General features: G+C 45.9%; 1 protein-coding gene across 14 annotated transcripts in view; it reads right to left on the bottom strand.

The window, feature by feature from the left end:
- Positions 1 to 21,779, bottom strand: part of DOCK9 (dedicator of cytokinesis 9) — a 513,264-nt gene that overhangs the window by 160,913 nt on the left and 330,572 nt on the right. For 8 of the 14 annotated variants that reach the window (XM_063953265.1, XM_063953272.1, XM_063953270.1 and 5 more), the window contains exons 31-33: positions 11,254 to 11,432; positions 4,599 to 4,709; positions 4,360 to 4,483 (exon numbers count right to left, since the gene is read on the bottom strand). In XM_063953265.1, the coding sequence (XP_063809335.1) occupies positions 4,360 to 4,483; positions 4,599 to 4,709; positions 11,254 to 11,432 (414 nt within the window). Of the gene's footprint in view, positions 1 to 4,359; positions 4,484 to 4,598; positions 4,710 to 11,253; positions 11,433 to 11,806; positions 11,849 to 21,779 lie in introns of all 14 variants that reach the window. The other 6 variants (XM_063953262.1, XM_063953259.1, XM_063953263.1 and 3 more) reach the window with 1 other exon arrangement.

Below are 21,779 nucleotides of genomic sequence, written 5' to 3'. Positions count from 1 at the left end.
ACTATGGCTATGTGCAGGGAGGGGAGACTATGCCTATGTGCAGGGAGGCGGTAAACTATGGATATGTGCAGGGAGGGGGGAGACTATGCCTATGTGCAGGGAGGGTGGAGACTATGGCTATGTGCAGGGAGGGGAGACTATGCCTATGTGCAGGGAGGGGGGAGACTATGCCTATGTGCAGGGAGGGGGGAGACTATGCCTATGTGCAGGGAGGAGGGAGACTATGCCTATGTGCAGGGAGGGGGGAGACTATGCCTATGTGCAGGGAGGGGAGACTATGCCTATGTGCAGGGAGGCGGGAAACTATGCCTATGTGCAGGGAGGGTAGACTATGCCTATGTGCAGGGAGGCGGGAAACTATGGATATGTGCAGGGAGGGGGGAGACTATGCCTATGTGCAGGGAGGGGAGACTATGTCTATGTGCAGGGAGGGGAGACTATGTCTATGTGCAGGGAGGGGAGACTATGGCTATGTGCAGGGAGGGGGAGGCTATGCCTACAGTGTGTGCAGGGAGGGGAGACTAAGGCTATGTGCAGGGAGGGAGAAGACTATGTGTATGTGCAGGTGGGGAGACTATGCCTATGTGCAGGGAGGAGGGAGACTATGCCTATGTGCAGGGAGGGGGATGGAGACTACGGCTATGTGCTGGGAGGGGGATGGAGACTACGGCTATGTGCTGGAAGGGGGATGGAGACTACGGCTATGTGCTGGAAGGGGGATGGAGACTACTTCTATGCTGGAATGATGTGGGGACTACGGCTATGTGCTCGGGACAGGAGGTTATCTACAGTACCCATTGGCCAGGATGGCACTCACCAGGTGCACTGGCCGAGGAGGGGATGCTTTCTGGTGTTGCCATCCTTGGCCAGGGGGTGGAATCACTTAGTAGTGGCAGTGCCAGGTCAGGTGGTTCACGCAGCAGCCAGGAGCTGGCACCGGTGTTCGGCACTGCAATGCACCACAGTGAAGAAACTCAAAATAAACTACTAGAATACTATCCTTAATATATCACTACATCACCACTACTAGGTAGTGAGCAGAGATACCTTTTCATTGCCATTAATATTTGATTATACCCCCTGGCTTCGGGTGGCATCGCCATGCGGTGCCCCTCCTTGGCCGCACCCGGCACTGCTGATTTCTCCACAGTGTGACAAGGATTACTACTGTACTACTGTGAAACGTAATTTTAATTGGGAGTACTATTTTGTGGTAATGTCCCTTTCCCACAAGATCATGCCCCTTTTTTGCACATGAGCCTTTCCTATTTCCAATATGAGGGCGCCAGTCTCTTACTTTGCCAGGGGCGCCCGGACCCCGAGATACACCTCTGTATATGTATGACCCTGACGCACTTAGCCCCCCTCAGGGTACAGAATATAGGGATAGCAATATGTGTGAGACACACTGCATGGAAACCACAGTCATGGCACACACAGTCACATGTACAATGCAGAAATTATTACATACATCAATAAAACTGCACTGGTAATAGAGCTATGTATGTATACAGATATAACAATGCACGGTAAACAATGGATGTATATCACAGAATACTTGTACTAAATATTCATATAGTTATGCACCTTGCCCTGGTGGATATAGTGGGATCCCTGCACGGCCACAGTGTCCACGCGACCATCTCCGGAGACCAGGTCTGGATCGCGATTTCGGCAGGTCCCGTCTGGGGGACCCTCTTACCTCCTCCCTAGATGTGCGGCCACGCAATCCAGGAAAGCAGCGGCGGTATGTGTGTGCCTGATGAAACCAGAGCGCTTCCGCTGTAAGTACCCGGCAACCAGGGCGCGGGAGTATACAGCGCCGCTGGGGGAGGTGAGGGAGCAGCAGCACTATATGTCAGCATGACATAAGCAACAAGTGCCTGTGCTGCGGCCCTTGAATTCTCCTTTCTTCTCAGAAACGCTCTTTTTAGGGCTGCTTAGAGCAGCCCATCCTGTTAGCTGCCTGCACTGCAGGCACCAACTTACAAACGGAGCTCCAGTGCCTGGAGGCGGGGATATAGAGGAGGCGGTGCAGTGCATCCTGGGAACAGTCAAAGCTTTAGCCTGTTGGTGCCTCGGATCAAGATCCAACTCTACAACCCAATCTTGTTCCATGTGGAATACCAGTGTACCCCACTGCAGAAATTAGGCATATAATGAAGATTCAAAATTATGGGTCAATCCAGTTACGTGTGACTTTACCAAAGTGAACTCACATCATCAAACTCACATACACTACGCAAACACATGCACATGGGAGATGCCAATGCACGGATCTTGTGTCAAGGTTGTGCAACTTTTCTACAAAATGGGAACAGGGCAAGAAAAGGTGGAAAAATCATTTTGAACCCCATAAAAGTGTCAGCTGAGATTACAGGACAATATAGTAGGCTGGTATTAGCTGTAAACAAAGTATGGTAAGGTTCTTAAGAGGTGACAAATGGTTGATTTTTAACATTTTCGAATGATGGAAATAATGATAGCCAGCAAGTGTTTTTTCATCAAATTATTCTTTACAACATTTGCAATTTTCTAGTGTTTTAATACAAGTTTCGAAAAAAAGTTCCCATCTGCAAGCTCAAAAAACAAATTTCCATCAATACAAGACCTCAACATACCTCGTACATGTCCCACATGACTTAACCCATTGTGAGCTTTTTAGATAAATTTACCAGAAAAAAAATGACAAGTTTGTTTTGGTCAAATAATGCTTTGTAAACCAATTCAAGGGCATTAATATTATTGAGAGGCGGCTACCAGAGGTTCTACACAGAATCCCAACATTTTTACAATAAAATAAAAAGAGTTTTCCTAAGTTTTCACCTGCCCTGGCAGGTGTGCACCCCCAAAAAGGGCATATTTGCAGGGAGAATGTATTACAAGTTTTGAATTGTATTGCAAATGCAACTCTCAGTGCGAATTTGACATGAAAATGGCTACAGCAATGCTGGCATGAATTGCAGTGTCGGCATGACAAATCACCTATATCGCTATGTGTGGATCCGTGATTTGCGCGGTCCTGCTGTTGTTACAGACATCTTCTGGTCGGCCCTGCTACAGGGCCGACGGGACACATCATTAGCGACCTGATGCAGTGCAAATGAAGGATATGTCGTTCCGTCCTGGTCGGCCCTGCTACAGGGCCGACGGGACACATCATTAGCGACCTGATGCAGTGCAAATGAAGGATATGTCGTTCCGTCCTTCATATGTGTAGGGCCGATCCTAGCTGGTCCAGGCCAAAGGAATTCAGCCCGACTACTAGGACAATCGCCATCGCACAGTTGTATAACTGGCCTTAGAATTTACTCTAACACGAGGAGATTTTCATGTTCTTAAGGTGGGTACACACTAATAGATATATCTATGAACGGATCGGGCAGTGTGCTGTGCATACACACTGCCCGATCCGTCGGGGACTGACGTCATGAACTGGGCGGGCGTATACACACGCCCGCCCAGTTCAGCTGTCAATCACCGCCGGCCGCCGCAGCATGTGTACGGGCGGGCGGTCACACACAGCGACGCGCCAATATATCGGTAGATATATTGGCCGTCGGCTGTGCTGCGCAGCCGACGCGATACATCTGTGAACGACGAAGTACACACTGGCCGACGGTCCCGCGATATATCGGCCGTTCAAGAGAACGGCCGATATATCCACCAGTGTGTACGGGCCTTTAGACAAACAATGGTTTTGTAGCAAATCTTCAAAATGATTGATGTGAAAGTTTTGTACGTTACAGTATAGCAGTGATGCTCTATCGTAACCGAACAAAAATAAAAGGCGATTAAGAAATCTATCCACTAATTTGGGATTACTACAACGGCCTTCTGATCTCTTGTCATGCCACATAATAAGGCTGGGAAATAGGGGAATCCAAAAGACACTTCTATTATTCATTAACACCAAAAGGTGAACACTGAGAATCCTATATGAGTAAACTGCTATATACAGTGTAGTCTTACAATGTGATATTTGAGAAGATATCTACTCAGAAGCTTTGCAATGTAAAGTTGTCTTAAGAAACCTTTGTCAGTGGCTTATGACGAATTCATTACCATCATAACATGCATAATACAACCAAGGACTTATACAGAGTAAGGACCAAACAGATTTAGATACAGGTATTTCAGACAAATTATTTGTGAATAATTCACCTAAACTTTGAACATGGACAATTCTCCTGTTAAATGCCAGGTGGAAAACCCTTCACAGCCAGCACTGGCTTTATTGACATATGGCAGCTTCTCACAGTGCTCTCGTAATGGACGAGGCCAGTGGTGTATAATACACTGAGTGCAAAGCAGGTTCTCATATGGCTCATCCATTGTTCTCATTACAGGACAACTCACCTGTGCCAGAAATAACACCAAAAAGATCTTTATGGAGACTGTTGTCCAGCGTATTGCCCAGCTTCTGAGGCGTGACCAATGGATTTCCAGCAGGAGCATTGACTAGAACATCATCTTTTGTATTCTTGAAAGAAACAAACAGAAAAATAAAAATCCTGTTGTGCACCTCATGATAGAAATGTGGTATGTTATGATAACATACTGATTTAGATCTTTGTGCACTACTTTCTATTACTTACGTTATTAGTCACAGGGAATGGAGACGTTTCCTTCACATTAACTCGCTGTACATTTTCAATCAAAAGTCCAAATAGCGGCAGGTAGAGTGTGGCTATTCTCGCTTGCTGACTCTGGAATAAAAGAACAATGAACCGGATATTACGGAATCCAACAGAGAGCTCATCATAAACCAGGCACTAGGAATGGTTTCTTCACCATATCCAGTGAAAGATAACTATTGTTTGGAAAAAGGCAAATACTAAATTATGCATGTACACGGCACTCAAATAACTTTACAGAGGCCTTCCATCCAGGATGCAAACAGCAGCTGTAGTATGAATAATGCAATGGATTATGCTACACACACATATACAGGTTGAGTATCCCTTATCCAAAATGCTTGGGACCAGAGGTATTTTGGATATCGGATTTTTCCGTATTTTGGAATAATTGCATACCATAATGAGATATCATGGTGATGGGACCTAAATCTAAGCACAGAATGCATTTATGTTTCATATACACCTTATACACACAGCCTGAAAGTCATTTTAGCCAATATTTTTGTATAACTTTGTGTATTAAACAAAGTGTGTCTACATTCACACAATTCATTTATGTTTCATATACACCTTATACACACAGCCTGAAGGTCATTTAATACAATATTTTTAATAATTTTGTGTATTAAACAAAGTTTGTGTACATTGAGCCATCAAAAAACAAAGGTTTCACTATTTCACTCTCACACAAAAAATTCCGTATTTCGGAATATTCCGTATTTCGGAATATTTGGATATGGGATACTCAACCTGTACTGTACAGAAATGGGCAATGCAATTTTCATGACCAATATCAAGGTAAAACACCATTTATGATGGGAAAAGTTACTTAACACAAGTGGATAAAGTCTTTGCATTTAGTCTACTCTCCAAAGAGTAAAGAACCAATAAACTCTAATTTCCTTTGTTAATATGTGTGGCCTTTATAAAATCTTTGCAATTGTTAAGATTCTGCAATGTGGAGAAGTGCTTACTCAGCCATCTGCCTTGTGTGCTCTCTGACAGATCCCCCAATAAGAATGTATACAAGCATGGAAACACGACGCAACACTTCATCTAGATAATCATGCTAGGCTGGAACGGACAAATCATTTTTCATGGAAATGGGAAGCCAACCAACAATACAAATTATTCTGCTGAATCACATATTACCAGATGTCTCTACGTAGCTGGGTTAGCATGAAATCAGATTTTCCAAGCACACACCTACTGTAGATATATTAGCACATGTTAAAAGATAACGAGAAAATAATTAATCCTATTAAAGGTACTGCATGCTCTAGTAAAGCTACAGAGCTAATTTCCAGGTTTACAAAGACTAATGATGTCATGGCATTAAGGTGATGTCAGATTTTCGAACACTGCAATTTCTGACATGTAAATAAACATCGACACCAAAACCTCGGCATGATCAAAACATCGACAATCAATATGTCGTCAGTCAAATGTAGACAGTGACATGGTCAAAAGTTAGACTATCAATATTTACACAGTTTGAAATATCAACATGGTCAAATGGTCGACAGTCAAAATGTTGACATTGATAATAATGCAGTCATTACAAAACGTAAGCATATAAAGAAAAGTGCAAGGTGCAGAGGGGTTTTGATTGAATCTGCTTCAGGTGGTGCAGTTAAAAGCAAACCTTCCGTACAGGATTGAAGTACAAGCACCAATATATAAATTCAACAACTGCACACTTGAAATAGAGAGTTAAAAAAAAATTTTTTTATATATATATATATATATATATATATATATATATATATTATAGTGTTTAATATAACATTTAAAAGCATGTACATAACTACAATGTATCATAATAAGAAATCACAATAAAAACATAAATGTTGCAATTTGAAAGCAACTGTGTATTCTGTCCTTGGATTATTAACACATTTGAGATGTTCTGTATATAAACTGCGATGAAGTTGAAATTTGCTGTTAGTATTAATATGTCCAAACAGTCTTTATATAATAAAGTTATAGTATGTGCCGACTGTAAGTTAATACCTGTAGCACCTCCAACAGCCACAATTAATAAATAAAGCAGCAATCCTTCGCCTGGTAATAGCAGCCTTGTTTTTTGGCTGGATGATTATCTATTCAGGTGAGTGTGCAATCATACATATAGCACTAGAACATTTGTCAATGTTGGCTCCAGTGTGTGGATTTGCACACTATATAATTAGTCCACCACAGTTTAATTGGAAACGGCAATGCTTATTTTCCAGTGTGCATACTCACTTTATGGATCAGTGATGTATTCAAAGCACCAGACAGCTGTCACATCCGAGCGTCCTCGGGGACCAGCTGTTATGTGGTCTCCACAGATGGCTGTGTAAGTTCCCGCAGCAGGTTGTATCAGACGTGTGTGAAGCAGGAGGGGGAGGAGACATTAACGCATTTTGTCACGCCCACGTGACTTTCTCAAAAGGTGTGACAAAGCTTAAGAGTATAAATACATATAGACAAGTCATAATGTTGACAAGTATATCATTATGCTGGCTGGTGTAGGCATTCACAGCATTGGGTTTGAGGTTTGTTTGACCAACGCGTAAACATCAATGAATAATATTAAGTACATTTGTCTTGAAATAAGGGATGCCTTTACCACAATGATCGATGTTCATCAGTCAATAGATATATTTTTTTCTTAATATTGATCACCATTGATTAGCTAAATTGACTAAATTGGGGTATATATATATATATATATATATATATATATACACACACACATCTATCTATCTATCTATCTATCTATCTATCTATCTATCTATCTATCCAAAAAGCAGTGTGTACAGGTGCGCTGGTAATTAAAAGGTAATAGTTCTCAGTCCACAGGTAATCCACTCTGGGCTGTAGCACAGGTGTACATCAACACCGCAGCAACTCTCCGTAGAAGGCTCAGGAATCTTATGAGCATTAAATAGCTAGAATAGAAAGTGAAGAGAGTGTGCTCATAGTGCAGATCAATTTCTATTTAAAAACACAAATGAAATAAAAACATCAAATAATTCTACAGGACTCGTACCCTGAACAACCCACACCGTGGGCAGGTTAGCAGATGGTATAACATTCCACAATGGCAAAACTGCATACCGCTGACACATGGACTCGGGACCTTACACCGCGCCGGCTGAATATTTTCCAGACCGTACCCGTCAGGACTCCGCGTCACGAACTCAGGGAGCCTGTGCAGTGCGAGTGGAGAAGATCAAGCGTCTGGCAAGCACAGCATCAACGTGTTTCGTATATTACTTCGTCAGGAGCCTCCTGACTAAGTAATCTACAAAACATTTTGGCTCCCTGAGCTCGTGACGCGGTGTCCTGATGGGTACGGTCTGGAAAATATTCAGCCGGCGCGGTGTAAGGTCCCGAGTCCATGTGTCAGCGGTATGCAGTTTTGCCATTGTGGAATGTGGTATACCATCTGCTAACCTGCCCACAGTGTGTTTATTTCATTTGCGTTTTTAAATAATAATTGATCTGCACTATGAGCGCACTCTCTTCACTCTCTATTATATATATATACACATACATACATACATACACACACATATATCTATATGCATTGATGTTTACACACTTGTCTACCAGACACAAATCTTTGTTTGCTACTCGCTGACCGATGATTGCTGGCCCATGCTGTTGATGCATACAATATCCAGAATAATTATACACTTGTCGACATTATGACCCGTCTATATTTAGAGTAAAAAGTTTTGTCTTAATTATAAATGTCGACATTCTGACATGTTCACATTTCTACCTTGACTGTCAACCTTTTTTGCGTCAGTAGCAACCTTTTGACAATCAACATTTTAATGGTCTACAATATGACCCTGTCAACTTTACGTACACGATGACCTTTTCGCTGTTGACATTTTGACCATGTCAACCTTTTCACTGTTTGGTGTAGATGTTTTAACTGTCTTGATTGTCTACAATATGACTTCATACCTGCAAATACATGCCTTGGGCGGATAGAACACCCTATGTATATCATGTTTCCTCTGTTAGACAAGACCGCTTTATCCTTCACACCTGTGCATTATGACAGTGCTCTGGCACCAAATGCTGCATTTCTCAAAGCTGAAAAACTGCAGCAAAAATGTTCATCTGCAGTTCCCAAAAGTCTTACAGATAGATGCTGAATGTATTATTGATGGGAACTGTGTGAACATAGAAGCAACAACTTTAAACAATAAATACGCCCATTATTTGACAAAGATGTGTAAATAGAAGGTGGTCCGCTACACAAAACTATCATTATGTAGTTGTATAGAGCAGTCCAGGTACTGTAGAAGCAGGTATTCATGTTACTGTTACTGCTGATTCAAATTGTATTTGGGGTGGAGGAAAAAACACAATAATGGGGCAGATGTATTGAGCCTGCAGTAGTAATAAAGCAGTGATAAGTGCAAGGTGATAACGCACCAGCCAGTCAGCTCTTACTGTCAATTTACATATTGGAGCTAATTGGTTCGTGCGTTATCACCTTGCACTTATCACTGCTTTATCACTTCTCCAGGCTTAATACATCTGTCCCAATGAAAAGTGATTAATAACTGCACTAAAGACAACTGTTGCCTTACACAGAATGTATATTAGGTTAAAGCAATAAAATACCATATAAAATTTGGCCATTAGTATCTTAAGTTGGATATATAAAAAAAATCTAAAAATCTAAAAATAATATATATCTGTCCTTTCCGTAAAAGTCTACAGTTAACACAACTATTCTGCTGTCTTGATGAGGTAGTTGCAAACAGTGACGTGCGGTGAGGTCACTGGCTGGGGAGGCACTGACAGCTAACAAGCCCCCCCCCCCCCCCCCCCTCTCCCCGAAAAAAACAAAAAAAAGTGTGGTCCCCCAACACATCAGGAAAACCAGCACTAGGCAGAACCAGCCAGGGGGAGTAATGCCATAGCAGGGGAGACACTCAGTGTGGGGTCCCCCTGCCATAACATTAATCTGCCCCCCAGCCAGTTAGCCCAGGGTTGGAATTCCTCGGAAAGTGGGAACCCCAAAATATAAAAATGGGGTCCCCCCTCCCGAGCAATAACCAGCACTGGGCTGATAGCCCAGTGCTATGCCCCGCACCCCTGGTGGCGGTGGGTGCGGGGTTCATTGTGTGTTAATATTGTTCTTTACAGGTGGCCTACAGGTCCCAGCAAGCCTGCCCCAGCATGCTGGCACTTGGAGAACCACAAGTGCCAGCATGCCCGGACATAAAGGGCCTGCTGGCACCTGTAGTCCACCTGCAAAGAATAGTAATATTGTTCTTTACAGGTAGCCTACAGGTCCCAGCAAGCCTGCCCCAGCATGCTGGCACTTGGAGAACCACAAGTGCCAGCATGCCCGGACATAAAGGGCCCGCTGGCACCTGTAGTCCACCTGTAAAGAAAATATTAAAATAAAACTCCACACGTCTTGAAAAGAAGCTTTATTAATCTGGGTCTTCACCTGGGGGCGGCGGCCTTTAAGCTCTTTTGCGTGGCCGCCGCCTTCCCAGGGCTTCCGGCGTCTTCACCTGGGGGGCGCCACCCCCCCAGGGCTTCCAGCGTCTTCACCTGGTGGGCGGCGGCTGCTAAGCTCTTTTGCATAGCCGCCGCCCAGCCAGGACTTCCGGCCGTCTTCTTTCTTCAGGAGCTCTTCACTGCTCCTCCTCCGCCGTCGGACTGACTCTCCTCCGCCTCGCGCTGACTTATATAAGTCAGCCGGGGGGCGGGGCGATGACGCGGCGAGCCGTGATTGGCTCGCGGCGGCCATCTTGAATTTAAAAAATGACGCTGAGGCGCCATTTTTGAAACTGAAACCGCTCCGCTGCCAAACTCTGCAGGATCAAGGTAATTTTCCGCCGCCGCAACCCGCCGCCTGCTCCACCGCCGCCCGAACCACCGCCGCATCCCGCCGCCCGGACCATCGCCGCATCCAGCCGCCCGCACCTCCTCCGCCAGCGTCGCCCACACAGTGATTGACAGCGGATCCAGTGACGGATCCGCTGGCCAATCACTGTGGCCTCACTGACAGGGACGTGCTTTCATAGGTTGAAAGCACGTCCCTGTAGGAAAGCGGCACCGCTAATGGTGCCGCTTTCCCATATATTTTCAATGGGCTTTTACAGCCCATGGCTAGTCCCCGCCCGTGCCCGCCCCCCGCTCCCCATACTTTCCCCAGTGACAACGGGAGGCACCACGATCGGTGCCTCCCAAGCACATAAAGAGAGGAGTTACGTAAAGAATAATATTAAGAAGATACATATGACACAGAATATGTGTCATATGCATCTTCTTTGTATTATCTTAATCATTAATGACAGGGGAGGCACTGCCTCCCCTGCCTCCCCTGACTGCACGTCCCTGGTTGCAAATAAAAGCTATGATAACATCTGACAGCTGCAGCTGATTAGTTTGATAAATGCAATTGCACTCAGTGTGTCACGTTTAAGTTTATACTTTAGCAAGGTCATACAACATTTTTCGGTGAAAGATATATTAAACATTGATGTTGGTTTTATTTTTACTTTTTTATATCATGAAATTAGTAAGAGTTTTCAATTACATGTTTGTTCCAGTTTAACTGATTTTGTGAGGTGTCACGTACCCTAGAAGAATATCGGTCATCAAATGAATGCTTGATCATCAAACCCTTCAGCACACTGATGGCAATCTGCCTTGTGTCTCTAAACTCCTGCAGTGCATTCCCCACCTCCCTGAGGAGGAGGCCCACCAAGAAATGGTTCTTGCAGAATTCATCTGTCAGAGTGTAGTCAAGCTGTAGGTCTGGAGTAATAAACAGAGATTAGAGGCTAATATATTAAACTACTCACTATATGACAGTGTTGTAAACGGCAGAACAGCAGCTTGATGATATGAACAGACCTAAACAGTAACACACTCATTAGTAATACAGGGAACATGATCCAAATCAAATCACACACAAATAACACAATATACTGCTTGTCTGCTCCCACTGGGAACCAGTTAGTTCCTTTGCCATTTATCTTAATGGTAACTTCCATTAAGCGTTTCTTTTCTGCAGGTAAAAAAGTTATTATTACAATACACTAATAAAAACAATGTTATAGAGTACAGCCACACCTTAATGAGAGGCAACTGGAAGACACTAACTCACACACTGCACACCCTGCACCTACCTACAGGACAATCTAATGAATCCACTGTTGGTGAAAGAAAGGCTAAGTGATAGGAAGAAAAAAACAAATGGGAAAATCAAGGAGATACTGGCAAAATGACAGCTTTACTTAGAACGTTCTGGGCATGCTGCTGTAAATCAAAAATCCCACATACTGTATATGAATAACATTTAGTAACATTACATTATAGCACTCAGTGGTATAATCCCTGTTGACAGTGCATATCTAAGTACTGTAAATGCGCTGGAACCTTGGCAAAGCACTGTGCTGTTATTTGAAATTGTGAGTTCCGCTCCCATGGAAGGTATTGGCAGTTGGAACACCTGTCACTTACGGGCTGACATTTCAGATTTAAATGCTGTAGTGTCCCGCCATGTCCAGTATTGCCCAGCGTACAGTATTAAACTCATTCCTTGTCAGGCTTCTTACATACAGCTCTCCTGAGATACGAGGGTCTATATATTAATTCTTGGAGAGAGATAAAGTAGACAGAGATAAAATCCCAGCCAATCATTTCCTAACTGCCATGTTAAAGGCTGTGTTTTAAAAATGACAGGAGCGGATTGGTTGGTACTTTAATTCTCTCCACTTTATCACTCTCCGAAGATTAGTACATCTGCCCCTATTGCTCTCCAAGGCTTAGTACATAGACCCATGTTCTTTTAACCAGTCAGACTTCATTCACTACTGTCAACACACCCTAAGACACAGCCAAATGCAATGCTATAAAAAATGTGCTTTCTGCAAATAATTTATTCATGTGTGTGTTAATGTCCATATAAAGGAAAATAAGATTTTAAACCTACCGGTAAATCTTTTTCTCCTAGTCCGTAGAGGATGCTGGGGACTCCGTAAGGACCATGGGGGATAGACGGGCTCCGCAGGAGACATGGGCACTAAGAACGAACTTTAGGTATGGGTGTGCACTGGCTCCTCCCTCTATGCCCCTCCTCCAGACCTCAGTTAGAGAAACTGTGCCCAGAGGAGACGGACAGTACGAGGAAAGGATTTTAGTTAATCTAAGGGCAAGATTCATACCAGTCCACACCATATAACTTGGGATATACCAACCAGTTAACAGTACGAAACAACACAGCATCAGTCCGAGACTGAGGAACACTGTAACATAACCCTTATGTAAGCAAAAACTATATACAAGTCTTGCAGAAATAGTCCGCACTTGGGACGGGCGCCCAGCATCCTCTACGGACTAGGAGAAAAAGATTTACCGGTAGGTTTAAAATCTTATTTTCACTTACGTCCTAGAGGATGCTGGGGACTCCGTAAGGACCATAGGGATTATACCAAAGCTCCCAAACGGGCGGGAGAGTGCGGATGACTCTGCAGCACCGATTGAGCAAACATGAGGTCCTCCTCAGCCAGGGTATCAAACTTGTAGAATTTTGCAAAAGTGTTTGAACCCGACCAAGTAGCAGCACGGCTGTAATGCCGAGACCCCCTCGGGCAGCCGCCCAAGAAGAGCCCACTTTCCTGCTGGAATGGGCCTTTATTGATTTTGGTAATGGCAATCCAGCCGTAGAATGAGCCTGCTGAATCGTATTACAGATCCAGCGAGCAATAGTCTGATTAGAAGCAGGAGCGCCAACCTTGTCGGCTGCATACAGGATAAACAGTGCTTCTGTTTTCCTGACCCTAGCCGTTCTGGCGACGTAAATTTTCAAAGCCCTAACCACATCAAGGGACTCGGAATCCTCCAAGTCTTGCGTAGCCACAGGCACCACAATAGGTTGGTTCATATGAAAAGACGAAACCACCTTTGGCAAGAATTGAGGACGGGTCCGCAATTCCGCTCTATCCATATGGAAAACTAAATAGGGGCTTTTATGAGACAAAGCCGCCAACTCCGACACTCGCCTAGCCGAAGCCAAGGCTAACAACATGACCACTTTCCAAGTGAGATATTTTAACTCCACCGTTTCAAGTGGTTCAAACCAGTGTGACTTAAGGAAACTCAACACCATGTTCAGGTCCCAAGGTGCCACTGGAGGTACAAAAGGAGGCTGAATAGGCAGCACTCCCTTCACAAAAGTCTGTACTTCTGGGAGAGAAGCCAATTCCTTCTGAAAGAAAATGGATAGGGACGAAATCTGAACCTTTATGGAGCCTAATTTTAGGCCCAAATTCACTCCAGTCTGTAGGAAGTGAAGGAAACGGCCCAGATGGAATTCTTCCGTAGGAGCATTCCTGGCCTCACACCAAGAAACATACTTCTGCCATATACGGTGATAATGTTTTGCTGTCACGTCCTTCCTAGCCTTTATCAGAGTAGGAATGACCTCATCCGGAATGCCCTTTTCCGCTAGGATCCGGTGTTCAACCGCCATGCCGTCAAACGCCGCCGCGGTAAGTCTTGGAACAGACAGGGCCCCTGTTGTAACAGGTCCTGTCTTAGAGGAAGAGGCCACGGATCTTCTGTGAGCATTTCCTGCAGATCCGGATACCAGGCCCTTCGTGGCCAATCCGGAACAATGAGAATTGTCTGTACTCCTCTTTTTCTTATTATTCTCAACACCTTGGGGATGAGAGGAAGAGGAGGAAACACATATACCGACTGGAATACCCACGGTGTCACGAGGGTCTCTTGATCTGGCGCAATACCTCTGTAGTTTTTTGTTGAGGCGGGACGCCATCATGTCTATCTGGGGCAGTCCCCACTGACTTGCAATCTGTGCGAAGACTTCCTGATGAAGTCCCCACTCTCCTGGATGTAGATCGTGTCTGCTGAGGAAGTCTGCTTCCCAGTTGTCCACTCCCGGAATGAACACTGCTGACAGTGCACTTACATGATTTTCCGCCCAGCGAAGAATCCTGGTGGCTTCCGCCATTGCCACTCTGCTCCTTGTGCCGCCTTGGCGGTTTACATTAGCCACTGCAGTGATGTTGTCTGACTGAATGAGAACCGGTAGGTCGCGAAGCCAAGTCTCCGCTTGATGAAGGGCGTTGTATATGGCCCTCAGCTCCAGGACGTTGATGTGAAGACAAGTCTCCTGGCTTGACCAAAGACCTTGGAAGTTTCTTCCCTGTGTGACTGCTCCCCAACCTCGGAGGCTCGCGTCCGTGGTTACCAGAATCCAGTCCTGAATGGCGAACCTGCGACCCTCTAGAAGGTGAGCACTCTGTAGCCACCACAGGAGAGACACCCTTGCCCTGGGGGACAGGGTGATCAACTGATGAATCTGTAGATGTGACCTGGACCACTTGTCCAGTAGGTCCCATTGGAAGGTCCTCGCATGGAACCTGCCGAAGGGAATGGCCTCGTAAGATGCCACCATCTTCCCCAGGACTCGAGTGCAGTGATGCACTGACACCTGTTTTGGGTTCAATAGGTCCCTGACCAGAGTAATGAGTTCCTGGGCCTTTTCTATCGGAAGATAAACCCTTTTCTGGTCCGTATCCAGAATCATGCCTAAGAAGGTCAAACGATTCGTAGGGACTAACTGTGACTTCGGGATATTGAGAATCCAGCCGTGTTGTTGTAACACCTTCAGTGATAGTGACACGCTGTTCAACAACTGCTCTTGTGATCTCGCTTTTATGAGGAGATCGTCCAAGTATGGGATAATTGTGACACCCTGCTTGCGCAGGAGCACCATCATTTCCGCCATTACCTTGGTGAAAATCCTCGGGGCCGTGGAAAGCCCAAACGGCAACGTCTGAAATTGGTAATGACAATCCTGTACCGCAAATCTCAGGTACGCCTGATGAGGTGGATATATGGGAACATGAAGGTATGCATCCTTTATGTCCAGGGATACCATAAAATCCCCCCCTTCCAGGCTGGCGATGACCGTTCTGAGCGATTCCATCTTGAACTTGAACCTTTTCAAGTATAGGTTCAAGGATTTTAAATTTAAAATGGGTCTGACCGAACCGTCCGGTTTCGGAACTACAAATAGGGTTGAGTAATACCCCCTCCCTTGTTGAAGCAGGGGAACTTTGACCACCACCTGTTGAAGACACAATTTGTGAATTGCATTTAAAACTATCTCCCTTTCTGGGGGAGAAGCTGGTAGGGCCGATTTGAAAAACCGGCGAGGAGGCACCTCTTCGAATTCCAGCTTGTAACCCTGGGAAACAATTTCTATTGCCCAGGGATCCACCTTTGAGTGAACCCAGATGTGGCTGAAAAGTCGAAGACGTGCCCCCACTGGGGCGGACTCCCTCAGCGGAGCCCCAGCGTCATGCGGTGGATTTTGTAGAGGCCGGGGAGGACTTCTGCTCCTGGGAACTAGCTGTAGATGGCAGCTTTTTTCCTCTGCCCTTACCTCTGGCAAGAAAGGAAGATCCTCGTACTTTTTTGTTTTTATTTGACCGAAAGGACTGCATTTGATAATGTGGCGCTTTCTTAGGCTGTGAGGGAATATAAGGCAAAAAATAAGATTTTACTTACCGATAAATCTATTTCTTGTAGTCCGTAGTGGATGCTGGGGACTCCGTCAGGACCATGGGGAATAGCGGCTCCGCAGGAGACAGGGCACAAAAGTAAAAGCTTTAGGATCAGGTGGTGTGCACTGGCTCCTCCCCCTATGACCCTCCTCCAAGCCTCAGTTAGGATACTGTGCCCGGACGAGCGTACACAATAAGGAAGGATTTTGAATCCCGGGTAAGACTCATACCAGCCACACCAATCACACTGTACAACCTGTGATCTGAACCCAGTTAACAGCATGATAACAGCGGAGCCTCTGAAAAGATGGCTCACAACAATAATAACCCGATTTTTGTAACAATAACTATGTACAAGTATTGCAGACAATCCGCACTTGGGATGGGCGCCCAGCATCCACTACGGACTACGAGAAATAGATTTATCGGTAAGTAAAATCTTATTTTCTCTAACGTCCTAGTGGATGCTGGGGACTCCGTCAGGACCATGGGGATTATACCAAAGCTCCCAAACGGGCGGGAGAGTGCGGATGACTCTGCAGCACCGAATGAGAGAACTCCAGGTCCTCTTTAGCCAGGGTATCAAATTTGTAGAATTTTACAAACGTGTTCTCCCCCCGACCACGTAGCTGCTCGGCAGAGTTGTAATGCCGAGACCCCTCGGGCAGCCGCCCAGGATGAGCCCACCTTCCTTGTGGAATGGGCATTTACATATTTTGGCTGTGGCAGGCCTGCCACAGAATGTGCAAGCTGAATTGTACTACACATCCAACTAGCAATCGTCTGCTTAGAAGCAAGAGCACCCAGTTTGTTGGGTGCATACAGGATAACAGCAAGTCAGTTTTCCTGACTCCAGCCGTCCTGGAAACCAATATTTTCAGGGCCCTGACAACATCTAGCAACTTGGAGTCCTCCAAGTCCCTAGTAGCCGCAGGTACCACAATAAGCTGGTTCAGGTGAAACGCTGACACCACCTTAGGGAGAAACTGGGGACGAGTCCGCAGCTCTGCCCCGTCCGAATGGACAATCAGATATGGGCTTTTGTGAGACAAAGCCGCCAATTTTGACACTCGCCTGGCCGAGGCCAGGGCCAACATCATGGTCACTTTCCATGTGAGATATTTCAAATCCACAGATTTGAGCGGTTTAAACCAATGTGATTTGAGGAATCCCAGAACTACGTTGAGATCCCACAGTGCCACTGGAGGCACAAAAGGGGGTTGTATATGCAGTACTCCCTTGACAAACTTCTGGACTTCAGGAACTGAAGCCAATTCTTTCTGGAAGAAAATCGACAGGGCCGAAATTTGAACCTTAATGGACCCCAATCTGAGGCCCATAGACACTCCTGTTTGCAGGAAATGCAGGAATCGACCGAGTTGAAATTTCTTCGTGGAGCCTTCCTGGCCTCACACCACGCAACATATTTTCGCCACATGTGGTGATAATGTTGTGCGGTCACGTCCTTCCTGGCTTTGACCAGGGTAGGAAAGACCTCTTCCGGAATGCCTTTTTCCCTTAGGATCCGGCGTTCAACCACCATGCCGTCAAACGCAGCCGCGGTAAGTCTTGGAACAGACATGGTACGTGCTGAAGCAAGTCCCTTCTTAGCGGCAGAGGTCATGAGTCCTCTGTGAGTATCTCTTGAAGTTCCGGGTACCAAGTCCTTCTTGGCCAATCCGGAGCCACGAGTATAGTTCTTACTCCTCTACGTCTTATAATTCTCAATACCTTGGGTATGAGAAGCAGAGGAGGGAACACATACACCTACTGGTACGCCCACGGTGTTACCAGAACGTCCACAGCTATTGCCTGAAAGTCTCTTGACCTGGCGCAATACCTGTCCAGTTTTTTGTTCAGGCGGGACGCCATCATGTACACCTTTGGTCTTTCCCAACGGTTCACAATCATGTGGAAAACTTCCCGATGAAGTCCCCACTCTCCCGGGTGGAGGTCGTGCCTGCTGAGGAAGTCTGCTTCCCAGTTGTCCACTCCCGGAATGAACACTGCTGACAGTGCTATCACATGATTTTCCGCCCAGCAAAGAATCCTTGCAGTTTTTGCCATTGCCCTCCTGCTTCTTGTGCCGCCCTGTCTGTTTACGTGGGCGACTGCCGTGATGTTGTCCCACTGGATCAATACCGGCTGACCTTGAAGCAGAGGTCTTGCTAAGCTTAGAGCATTATACATTGCCCTTAGCTCCAGTATATTTATGTGGAGAAAAGTCTCCAGACTTAATCACACTCCCTGGAAATTTTTTCCCTGTGTGACTGCTCCCCAGCCTCTCAGGCTGGCCTCCGTAGTCACCAGCATCCAATCCTGAATGCCGAATCTGCGGCCCTCTAGAAGATGAGCACTCTGTAACCACCACAGGAGAGACACCCTTGTCCTTGGAGATAGGGTTATCCGCTGATGCATCTGAAGATGCGATCCGGACCATTTGTCCAGCAGATCCCACTGAAAAGTTCTTGTGTGGAATCTGCCGAATGGAATCGCTTCGTAATAAGCCACCATTTTTCCCAGGACTCTTGTGCAATGATGCACTGACACTTTTCCTGGTTTTAGGAGGTTCCTGACTAGCTCGGATAACTCCCTGGCTTTCTCCTCCGGGAGAAACACCTTTTTCTGGACTGTGTCCAGTCCCTAGGAACAGCAGACGTGTCGTCGGAAACAACTGCGGTTTTGGAATATTTAGAATCCACCCGTGCTGTCGTAGAACTACTTGAGATAGTGCTACTCCGACCTCCAACTGTTCTCTGGACCTTGCTCTTATCAGGAGGTCGTCCATTTTCTTCGAAGAAGAATCATCATTTCGGGCATTACCTTGGTAAAGACCCGGAGTGCCGTGGACAATCCAAACGGCAGCGTCTGAAACTGATAGTGACAGTTCTGTACCACAAACCTGAGATACCCTTGGTGAGAAGGGCAAATTGGGACATGGAGGTAAGCATTCCTGATGTCCCGGGACACCATATAGTCCCCTTCTTCCTGGTTCGCTATCACTGCTCTGAGTGACTCCATCTTGATTTGAACCTTTGTAAGTGTTCAAATATTTCAGATTTAGAATAGGTCTCACCGAGCCTTCTGGTTTCAGTACCACAATATAGTGTGGAATAATACCCCTTTCCTTGTTGTAGGAGGGGTACTTTGATTATCACCTGCTGGGAATACAGCTTGTGAATTGTTTCCAATACTGCCTCCCTGTCGGAGGGAGACGTTGGTAAAGCAGACTTCAGGAACCTGCGAGGGGAAACGTCTCGACTTTCCAATCTGTACCCCTGGGATACTACTTGTAGGATCCAGGGGTCCTGTACGGCCCAAGCGTCATGCTGAGAACTTGGCAGAAGCGGTGGAAGGCTTCTGTTCCTGGGAATGGGCTGCCTGCTGCAGTCTTCTTCCCTTTCCTCTATCCCTGGGCAGATATGCTTATGGGGACGAAAGGACTGAGGCTGAAAAGACGGTGTCTTTTTCTGCATAGATGTGACTTAGGGTAAAAACGGTGGATTTCCCAGCAGTTGCCGTGGCCACCAGGTCCGATGGACTGACCCCCAAATAACTCCTCCCCTTTATACGGCAATACATCTTTGTGCCGTTTGGAATCTGCATCACCTGACCACTGTCGTGTCCATAAACATCTTTTGGCAGATATGGACATCGCACTTACTCTTGATGCCAGAGTGCAAATATCCCTCTGTGCATCTCGCATATATAGAAATGCATTCTTTAAATGCTCTATAGTAAATAAAATACTGTCCCTGTCAAGGGTATCAATATTTTCAGTCAGGGAATCCGACCAAGCCACCCCCGCGCTGCACATCCAGGCTGAGGCGATCGCTGGTCGCAGTATAACACCAGTATGTGTGTATATACTTTTTAGGATATTTTCCAGCCTCCTATCAGCTGGCTCCTTGAGGGCGGCCGTATCTGGAGACGGTACCGCCACTTGTTTTGATAAGCGTGTGAGCGCCTTATCCACCCTAAGGGGTGTTTCCCAACGCGCCCTAACTTCTGGCGGGAAAGGGTAAACCGCCAATAATTTTCTATCGGGGGAACCCCGCGCCTCATCACACACTTCATTTAATTTATCTGATTCAGGAAAAAATAAGATTTTACTTACCGATAAATCTATTTCTCATAGTCCGTAGTGGATGCTGGGGACTCCGTCAGGACCATGGGGAATAGCGGCTCCGCAGGAGACAGGGCACAAAAGCAAGCTTTTAGGATCACATGGTGTGTACTGGCTCCTCCCCCTATGACCCTCCTCCAAGCCTCAGTTAGGTACTGTGCCCGGACGAGCGTACACAATAAGGAAGGATCTTGAATCCCGGGTAAGACTCATACCAGCCACACCAATCACACCGTACAACTTGTGATTTGAACCCAGTTAACAGTATGATAACAATGAAGTAGCCTCTAAAAAAGATGGCTCACAACAATAATAACCCGATTTTTTTGTAACAATAACTATGTACAAGTAATGCAGACAATCCGCACTTGGGATGGGCGCCCAGCATCCACTACGGACTATGAGAAATAGATTTATCGGTAAGTAAAATCTTATTTTCTCTAACGTCCTAGTGGATGCTGGGGACTCCGTCAGGACCATGGGGATTATACCAAAGCTCCCAAACGGGCGGGAGAGTGCGGATGACTCTGCAGCACCGAATGAGAGAACTCCAGGTCCTCCTCAGCCAGGGTATCAAATTTGTAGAATTTAGCAAACGTGTTTGCCCCTGACCAAGTAGCTGCTCGGCAAAGTTGTAAAGCCGAGACCCCTCGGGCAGCCGCCCAAGATGAGCCCACCTTCCTTGTGGAATGGGCATTTACAGATTTTGGCTGTGGCAGGCCTGCCACAGAATGTGCAAGCTGAATTGTACTACAAATCCAACGAGCAATAGTCTGCTTAGAAGCAGGAGCACCCAGCTTTTTGGGTGCCTACAATATAAACAGCAAGTCAGACTTTGACTCCAGCCGTCCTGGAATTATATATATATATATTTTCAGGGCCCTGACAACGTCTAGCAACTTGGAGTCTTCCAAGTCCCTAGTAGCCGCAGGCACCACAATAGGTTGTTTCAGGTGAAACGCTGACACCACCTTAGGAAGAAACTGGGGACGAGTCCGCAGTTCTGCCCTGTCCGAATGGAAAATCAAATATGGGCTTTTGTAAGACAAAGCCGCCAATTTTGACAATCGCCTGGCCGAGGCCAGGGCCAACAGCATGGTCACTTTCCATGTGAGATATTTCAAATCCACAGATTTGAGTGGTTCAAACCAATATGATTTGAGGAATCCCAACACTACGTTGAGATCCCACGGTGCCACTGGAGGCACACAAGGGCTGTATATGCAATACTCCCTTGACAAACGTCTGGACTTCAGGAACTGAAGCCAATTCTTTCTGGAAGAAAATCTATAGGGCCGAAACTTGAACCTTAATGGACCCCAAATTGAGGCTCCTAGACACTCCTGTTTGCAGGAAGTGCAGAAATCGACCTAGTTGAAATTTTTTCGTGGGGCCTTCTTGGCCTCACCCACGCAACATATTTTTACCACATGTGGTGAT

Source organism: Pseudophryne corroboree, chromosome 2 (genome assembly GCF_028390025.1).
Source record: "Pseudophryne corroboree isolate aPseCor3 chromosome 2, aPseCor3.hap2, whole genome shotgun sequence".
NCBI lineage: Eukaryota > Metazoa > Chordata > Amphibia > Anura > Myobatrachidae > Pseudophryne > Pseudophryne corroboree.
Note: the sequence above shows the minus strand (reverse complement) of the source record. Positions and strands in the feature narration are given on the sequence as shown.